General features: G+C 48.3%; 1 protein-coding gene across 1 annotated transcript in view; it reads right to left on the bottom strand.

Moving 5' to 3' along the window:
• Nucleotides 1-6,820: 6,820 nt before the first annotated feature.
• Nucleotides 6,821-8,876, bottom strand: part of MPP4 (MAGUK p55 scaffold protein 4) — a 38,600-nt gene continuing 36,544 nt past the window's right edge. The window contains exon 23 of the mRNA XM_082242356.1: nucleotides 6,821-7,279. Coding sequence (XP_082098482.1) covers nucleotides 7,088-7,279 — 192 coding nt within the window. The 3' untranslated portion in view covers nucleotides 6,821-7,087. The remainder of the gene's footprint in view (nucleotides 7,280-8,876) is intronic.

Genomic DNA, 8,876 nt, shown 5'->3' with positions numbered 1-8,876 from the left:
GCCGTGTCTGGTTTTTTAAAACTTTTTTTGGCCAACATGCAAGTCTGCGGAAACCCCGCCTCTGATTTCCTCTGTTTACAGAATGACTAGTTCAGTCTCCCCCTTGCCTCCCTCCTCTTCGCTGACAGACTGCTAATTATCTCTTTCGGCTCTCTATAAGTGCTGGTCTCTCCCCTTAGCTCTTTCCCCGTTTGCCTCTCCCTGACATCCACCCCCTCCTCAAAGGCCCCCTCCCACTCAGGAGACCCGACTGTACCCATCTCTCTTTCCTCTGGGGTGGTAGGGGAGAAGCCAGCAAAACTACCCTCTTCCTCATCCGTCTCTTCGAACACCCCCCTCCAACCCCCAATTCCTGGTTTTCCCCAGTCGACGCCTTCATCTTCTTCTTCCTCCTCATCCGATGCTGGGAAACCTTCGAATTCCTCTTCATCGTCTGTTGTTTCGAAAAGCTGTTGAAAGAACCTACCCCTGGTTTTGGGTTTGTCAGGGAAGAAATTGTGGAACCCCTCCACCAGGCCCTTGTCGGTGATACTGTCTTCCGGGACCCAGGTATTCTCTGATGTCAGGGCCCCTTCCCACACCACCAAATATTCCAAATTCCCCCCTCTCCAACGAGAGTCCAGTATTTCCGTTACCTTGTTGCTCTGCTCCCTTTCCTCCATTTCGGGTGGTGGGCTTTCCCCCTCCCCACTACCCTGGCTCCTTCCCCCGACCTGTAGGGGAACAGCAGTGACCTGTGGAACACCGGATGGATTCTCATGCTCTCTGGCAACCTAAGCTTAAACGCCACCGGATTTATTTGTTGGATAACCTCAAAAGGCCCCACCTTCCTGGGCTTGAGCTTTTTGCAGCCCCCTCTCCAAGGCAACCCTTGCGTGGACAACCACACCTTGTCCCCAACCCTAATGACCTCCCCCGGCTGCCGATGTTTGTCAGATTCCTTCTTGTATAACTCCTTAGCCCTTTCCAAATTCAACTGCAGCTGTCTGTGGATTGCCTCCATCTCCTCCACAAACTGTTCAGCTGCGGGACTACTCCACGACTCCTCTCCCCTTCCCGGGAAAGCCCTTGGATGATGCCCATGATTGGCAAAGAACGGAGTCATCCCAGTGGATACATTCTCCACGTTATTGTAAGCAAACTCTGCCAGGGCTAGTTTGTCCACCCAATCGTTCTGTTTTTGACTTACATAACACCACAAATACTGTTGTAAAACAGCATTCGCCCTCTCCGCTTGCCAATTGGTCTCGGGGTGCCTAGCCGTAGTGAAACTCACTTCCACCTGTAGCAACCCCATGAGCTTGCGCCAAAAATGTGAGGTGAATTGAGCCCCCTGGTCCAAAACCACCCGTGCAGGTACCCCATGCAACCTAAACACCTGCTCTACAAACAGCTGGGCTGTTTCTTCCACTGTAATGGCATGCAAACAGGGCACGAAATGGCACATTTTGGTCAGGAGATCCACCACCACCATGATAGCGGTCTTACCCTTACATCTGGGCAGATCAGTGATAAAATCCACCCCTGCCACCTCCCATGGCTTTCCTGGTGTTGGCAGCGGTTCCAGCAACCCCGCTGGTGCCGCCCTTTCCCCTTTGGCCCTCTGGCATGTGTCACACCCTCGCACATATTCCTTTACGTCCTCTCTCACCCTTGGCCACCAAAATTCCCATGTGACCAGTAGCATGGTCTTATGCTGTCCAAAATGCCCTGCCGTGCAGCTGTCGTGGAGTTGCTTGAGAATTCTGCCCCGAAGGTTTTCACCTGGAACGTACAAGGCCCCCTATGGTACAGGAGCCCCCCTTTCACTTCAAAACCCCCCTTGGCACCCCCTTTTCCGCTTAACTCCCCCATCTTTTGTCTGGCAAAGTCATCGTCTCTGAGCAGTTGCATTAGTTCACCGTCCTTGACTAACGTTCCCCCACACATCCATTTGCTCTCGGGGAACATCAGTCTTGCCACCGGAGGCCCTTTTCCCGTCATATACTCGGGTTTCTGGGAGAGCGCACCCGCCCTCGCATTCTGCTCTCCCAGCACATATTGGATCTTAAAGTTGAAGTTGGCAAAGAACTCTGCCCATCTTATCTGTCTCTGGCACAACACCCGTGCCATACGCCAGTACTCCAATTTTTTGTGGTCAGTGCACACCAAAATTTGGTGCTTTGCCCCAATCAGGAAGTGCCTCCATTGTTTGAAAGCAGCGACGATCGAAAGCTATTCCTTATCATAGATGTAGTTCTGCTCCGATTTGTTCAGTTCCCGCGAAAAAAAGGCACATGGTCGCCACTCCCCCTTTTGATCTGGCTGCAGCAGCACCGCCCCAATCGTCCGATCCAACGTATCTGTCTCCACATGTAGTGGTTGAGCAGGGTCGATGTGGATCAGTTGCTCCTCCGAAGCGAAAGCCCTCTTAAGCTTCTCAAACCCCTCTTGGGCTGCCTGAATCCACTGAAACTTTTTCTTGACACTGAGACAATCCGTTATGGGCGCCGTCAGTTTTGCGAAATCCTTGATGAATTTCCTGTAGAAATTGCTGAAACCCAGGAAACGCTGAACATCTTTCCTGGTCTTGGGACTCTCCCATTCCACCACCGTCTTCACTTTCTCCGGATCCATGGCCAAACCCTGGTCCGACAGCCGGTACCCCAGGAATTCGACTTCCTTTGCGTGGAACTGACATTTCTCCAGCTTGACTCACAAGCAATGCTCCTTAAATTTGCTCAGGACCTGACATATGTCCTTTACATGCTGTTTCTCATCTTCGGAGTACACTAGCAAGTCGTCCAAAAAGCACACACAGTTCTGGTACAGCAAAGGTCCTAGTACATGGTGCATGAAGGCTTGGAAACAGTGACTTCCGCACTCCAAACTGAAGGGCATGATGAGATACTCAAATGCCCCCAGCGGTGTGAACATGGTGGTCTTGCACGCGGATGAGGTTGTATGCCCCCCAGAGGTCCAGCTTGGTGAAAATCTTCCCTTTGCGCACCCGGGCCAGAACATCGTCGATCCTCGGCATTGGGAAAGCCACCGGTTCCGTCAGGCTGTTCAGGGTTCTAAAGTCCACTACAAGCCTCCTTTCTTTAGTCGATTTCTTGTCCACGAAGAAAACGGGGCTCCCCCCTGCCGCCTTGGACTCCCTGATGAACCCCCTTCTTAGATTTTTCTCAATAAAATCCCTTAGGTCCTTAATCTCCCCCTCCGACATGGAATAGGTCTTTCCCACCGGGAACGTGGCCCCCGGGACCAGGTTGATCTGACAATCATATGGTCGATGCGGCGGCAACGCGTCAGCCGCTTTCTCGCTGAACACCTCCTGTAGATCCCTGTAAAATGACGGGATCTCGGTCGTCCCCGCTCTGCGTGCTGCTGCCCTCCTGCCCTCCTTTTGTTGAGGTTGCCCTTGAGCCAGGCAGTTCTTCATGCAGTGCGTCGAACCGAACGTCAGGGACCGTTGATGCCAGGAAACCACCGGATCGTGCAAAGCCAACCAGCTCATGCCCAATATGATAGGCGGACCCGCCAGTGTGGCCACGTGAAAGGCAATGACCTCGGAGTGGGTAGATACCCGCATCTGCATCGGAGGTGTTCAATGCGTCACTTCACCTCCCAGCAGTTCTCTTCCATCAATTGTGGTCACTTGCAGCAGAAAATCCAAAGGCCTCATGTTCAGTTGGTGCTGCGCTGCAAATTCCTTGCTAAAAAAGGACGCTGAAGCACCAGAATCAACTAGCGCCAACTCCTCCACCGCCTGGCCATTTGGGAGTTCTAGGACCACCTTCAACACTATGCTTGCTTTGGGGTGCCCAAGCCGAGGACTTTCGGTGTTGCTCCCGCCTGGCTATTGCCTCGGTCCACCACCAGCCAGGCTTTTTCGTTTCCCAAAGGCTGGGCTTCCTCTGCCTCTGCCTGTTGGGTGGCCCCCACCATTCCCTGCCAGTTACAACACTCTGGACACACTCTGGCAAAGTGCCCAGTCTTCTGACACACAAAACATCTTTTTGCCGCTTGCCAGTCTTTTTTCTCCTTCCCTGCCGACCGTTGGGCTTTCAAACTCTCCCGCACCCGGGTTGTGCCTATCTCCATGGGCTCCTGCTCTTGTTGACGTTCTGAGGCAGCTGCAGGCATTTCAAGAATGCGGTCACCATGGAAACTCCGCTCTCTGCCTTGCTTCCTTTCCCGCCATCTGGCTTCCTGTCTCAAACCCACCGCAAGAGCAGCCTTCGTTAATTCATCCATATTTTTAGGACGGGTGCCCCTTGCAAGCTCGTCCTTAATTTGTGGGTTCAGTCCATTTTTAAACAAAGCTTGTACAGGGTCAGCCTCTAAATCCCAACCCAGTTTCTGCACGAGCATAGCGAATTCTGACCAGTAACTGCATACCGTGGATTTGCCTTGCTTCAAAGCCAAAAGCTCCTCCTGCGTCTTGTCAATTAAACTTTGATCTGCATAAAGTCCATAGCTTGCCAAAACTTGGACACATTTCTGAGGGCTTCATTATTCGAGGCTATTAACGGCCGGATCCAACTTCTAGCCCCTCCCGCCAGGTGTCTAATTATGTGAGCAACTTTCTGGGCATCGTCCCCAAACTTAGCCGATTCAAGCTCTAAAAAATATCCCATCTCGGTTTTGAAATCCAAGTAACTTTCCGGGTCACCATGGAACCTTTCCACCCACACTTGCTTGCCCCCATCTGCCGATAGCCCACCTGTGGGTCCTCTCTGAGCAGCTCTGGCTTCTTCCAAACGGGCCTGCAAGACGGACGATCTCTGTTCCAGAGCGACATTTCTCTTTCTCAGCTCCAAGACCTCCCTCTCCATTCTGAGGCTTATTCCTTATTCCACCAGCTTTTCACCAGCAATTAGTGACACGGCATGCTGTGAGAGGTGTGTGCTGACAAGCCGGCATAAATAAAAACTCCAGGCTCGCTGCCAGATACAATCTGTTTGATTTATTTACAAAGTTCAAAAGAACATCTCCAGTGCTTCAAAGCATGTCCGACCCTGTCGGGAAAGATGCCGTGTCTGGTTTCTTTTTACTTTTTTTTTGCCCAACATGCAAGTCTGCGAAAACCCCGCCTCTGATTTGCTTCGTTTACAGAATGACTAGTTCCGGGCTCAGCCTCCCCCCTGCCTGCCTCCTCTTCGCTGTCAGACGACAGACTACTAATTATCTCTTTCGGCTCTCTATAAGTGCTGGTCTCTCCCCTTAGCTCTTTTCCCCGTTTGCCTCTCCCTGACACGCACGGCTTGGGGAATTTTTCAAAAAAAGGTTTTTCCGCAAGTTCAGTCGTCGAGGGCTAATTCTTTTTCCGATGATAAATACCCTTCTGTTTCCACCGAATAACCTCTCAGGGGAGCATTTGCAACAGTTTGGCACTATTTTTAAGAGAATTGCAGAATGTCGGATTTTTGCTGAAATTGTGACCGCGCGGCTTAGGGATTTTTTTCAAAAAAAGGTTTTTCCGCAAGTTCAGTCGTCAAGGGCTAATTCTTTTCCGGTTATAAAAAACCTTCTGTTTCCACCCAAAAACCTCTCAGGGGAGCATTTGCAAGAGTTTGGCACCATATCTGAGTGAATTGCATAATGTCAGTTTTTTTGCTGAAATTGTGACGGTGCGGCTTAGGGATTTTTTTAAAAAAAGGTTTTTCCGCAAGGTCAGTCGTCGAGGGCTAATTATTATTCCGATGATAAAAAGCCTTCTGTTTCCTCCGAAAAACCTCTCAGGAGAGCATTTGCAAGAGTTTGGCACCGTTTTTGAGTAAATTGCAGAACGTCAGATTTTTGCTGAAATTGTTAGGGATTTTTGCAAAAAAGGTTTTTCCGAATGTTCAGATGTCAAGGGCTAATTATTATTCCGATGATAAAAAGCCTTCTGTTTCCACCCAAAAACCACTCAGGGGAGCATTCGGAAGAGTTTGGCTCCATTTTTGAGTAAATTGCAGAACGTCGGATTTCAGGGATAGCCGCCTGAAGCCTTTGGAGCGCAGCAGGAACTTGTGCTGCGCTCTGAAGGCTTCAGGTTCCTTTTCCTGAAGCCGGGAGAGCAAGACTCTCCTGGCTTCAGCAGAGAGGGAGAGGTGTGCAGCACCCCTTCAGCCAAGCGGGAGGAGAAATGGAAGGGGCTCCATTTCTCCTGCCGCTTCGCTGAAGGGGCGCTGAGCAGAGAGGGGGATAATTTTTTTTTCTTATTCTCCCCCTCTAAAACAAGGTGCGTCCTATGGTCGGGTGCGTCCTGTAGAGTGAAATATACGGTAAGAAGAAGAAGAAGAGTATGAATTTGATATCCCGCTTTATCACTACCCGAAGGAGTCTCAAAGCGGCGAACATTCTCCTTTCCCTTCCTCCCCCACAACAAACAAATTTTGTGAGCTGAGTGGGGCTGAGAGACTTCAGAGAAGTGTGACTAGCCCAAGGTCACCCAGCAGCTGCATGTGGAGGAGCGAGGAAGCGAACCCGGTTCACCAGATTACAAATCTACCGCTCTTAACCACTACACCACAGTGGCTCTCGCACTGGTAAGCTGCTCAAGTAAAATTCAAATGGTGTCACAAAAGCTCAGGCATGCCCGACTGAGGCCAGAACTCTGCTGATAGTTCTCCACTGTCACGTTAGCAGAGACTGCAATTCTTGCCACACAGCCCTGCCCTAAATCAATAACAAAGACTGCCTCCAACTAAAAATCACCGGAAAATTAATTGTTGGATGGATCCTTGAATTTTTTGACTATGCGAGAGAGAGAGAGAGAGAGGAAGCAATCAAAATGCCACAAATAAAAGACATTATGATTAAATTAATGCAGCTGGCTCACACAAATAAATGCAACAAAATATATTCTTTTATTATTCTTAACCATTATATTTTTACACTACAACAAAGCAATATAATTTTTTGGGGTACAAAATTAATGTTACTGCACATACAATGCTTAAGAATGCCACACCAAACATGAATTTAGCTTTTTGCCTAATCCTCTCCAAAATTCCCTGCGAAGAATGAGATATTCTCTCTGGCAATCCCAGCATTATGGTTATGAATGCTGTGAGACATGAACTATCGTTTTTGTGGAACTGTATAGCTCTGATAATTATGGCTGGTTTTCTGAGCATATCCACGTCGCCGGGACCCACTGAGGCTCATCTTGCGCTCGGCGCACAGCTGACAGTAGCTGCATGCAAGCCTCCTGCAAATTGTCGTTCACAATCACGTGATCAAAGAACTGACCAAACTGAGCTTCCATTTTCTTAGCCGACTCTTCCATCTCCTGCAGATCTTCTTCCTACAGAGAGCAAAGCAACAAGAAGCTCAAGGCAGAACTTATAGACATGGTGAATAATGGCTTATTTCAAGACCAACGGGGTGACTACTCTTAACATTTCTCAAGGTAAGAAGTCAGAAAACTGCACAGCATTTTTTTTTTTATAGGGCAGATCAGTGTACAGTGATACCTCAGGCTACATACGCTTCAGGTTACAGACTCCGCTAACCCAGAAATAATACCTCGGGTTAAGAACTTTGCTTCAGGATGAGAACAGAAATTGTGCTCCAGTGGCACGGCATAAGCAGGAGGCCCCATTAGCTAAAGTGGTGCTTCAGGTTAAGAACAGTTTCAGGTTAAGAACGGACCTCCGGAATGAATTAAGTACTTAACCCGAGGTACCACTGTATACTGTACCTGTGTAAAAATTGTAACTTGGTGTAAATAAAATCCATAAACCTTCAACATATATCCATAAATAGATAAGAGTCCAGTTGTACTTCAAAATTGTTCATGAACTACAACTTCCATTCTGCTTTTCAATATCGGCTGAATAGAGTGCTAATCTAATGCCCATTTTGATAGTTGTGTTCTTCTTGAGTCTAGTAATACAGAACAAGCATTTGTGCCAATACGCAGTTTATAGCACCTCCACGTGGGGCTGTCTACTTGGCTGCCGTGATTAGTATGGTTGTGGAAACCCAGTCTTAAGACCTGCTAATCACACAAACCACAATTGCTGAATGAAATTGTGGAGCTGGCTTTCACAAATGGCACCTCCATACAGGTGCTGCTAGGTTGTAAGCCATTGGTAAAGGTAAAGGTAAAGGGACCCCTGACCGTTAGGAGCGGTACCTATTTATCTACTTGACTTTGACATACTTTCGAACTGATAGGTTGGCAGGAGGAGGGACCAAGCAATGGGAGCTCACCCCATCGCAGAGATTCGAACCACCAACCTTCTGATCGGCAAGCCCAAGAGGCTCTGTGGTTTAGACTGGGTACCAAATTAACTGTCACCACAAATCACAATAATTACATCTGAGTAGCCACAGTCTGTTCCCACACATTTGGAGTGAGTGACGTGGCTCCAAAGTTAGAGAGTGTGGTTTCTCAGCTGGCTTGAATCCTAGCACCTTTGCTTTTAGAAATTAATCACCACTGGTGAGCGGTTTGGAAAAAGTGAATTGCAATGAGCTGTTTGCCCTTTCACTTAATGCTCCCCATCGCGGAGATTCGAACCGCCGACCTTCTGATCAGAAAGTCCTAGGCTCTGTGGTTTAGACTCTATCCTAAACACTCTCCCTGCTGTTGTATTTGAACTGGACTCAAGGGGGGGGGAGGAAGAGCTGACTATTGAAGAAGGGAGACACAGAAATCAAGGTTCTCATGCTGGGTAGACTATACAGAGGGAGGCATAACCATATTTAAAGAGGCCAAATAAAACTATTTATTAAATTATTATTATTATTATTATTATTATTATTATTATTATTATTATTATTATTATCATCATCATCATCATCATCTGACTGGGTTTCCTCAGCCACACTGGGTGGCTCCCAACTAAATATTTAAAACACAATAAAACATAAACCTCTAAATGTCAGAATTATTT

Source organism: Podarcis vaucheri (assembly GCF_965113315.1).
Source record: "Podarcis vaucheri genome assembly, contig: SUPER_1_unloc_1, whole genome shotgun sequence".
NCBI classification, from domain to species: Eukaryota; Metazoa; Chordata; class Lepidosauria; order Squamata; family Lacertidae; genus Podarcis; species Podarcis vaucheri.
The sequence above is the reverse complement of the archived record's forward strand: the minus strand, read 5'-3'. Positions and strand labels throughout refer to the sequence as shown.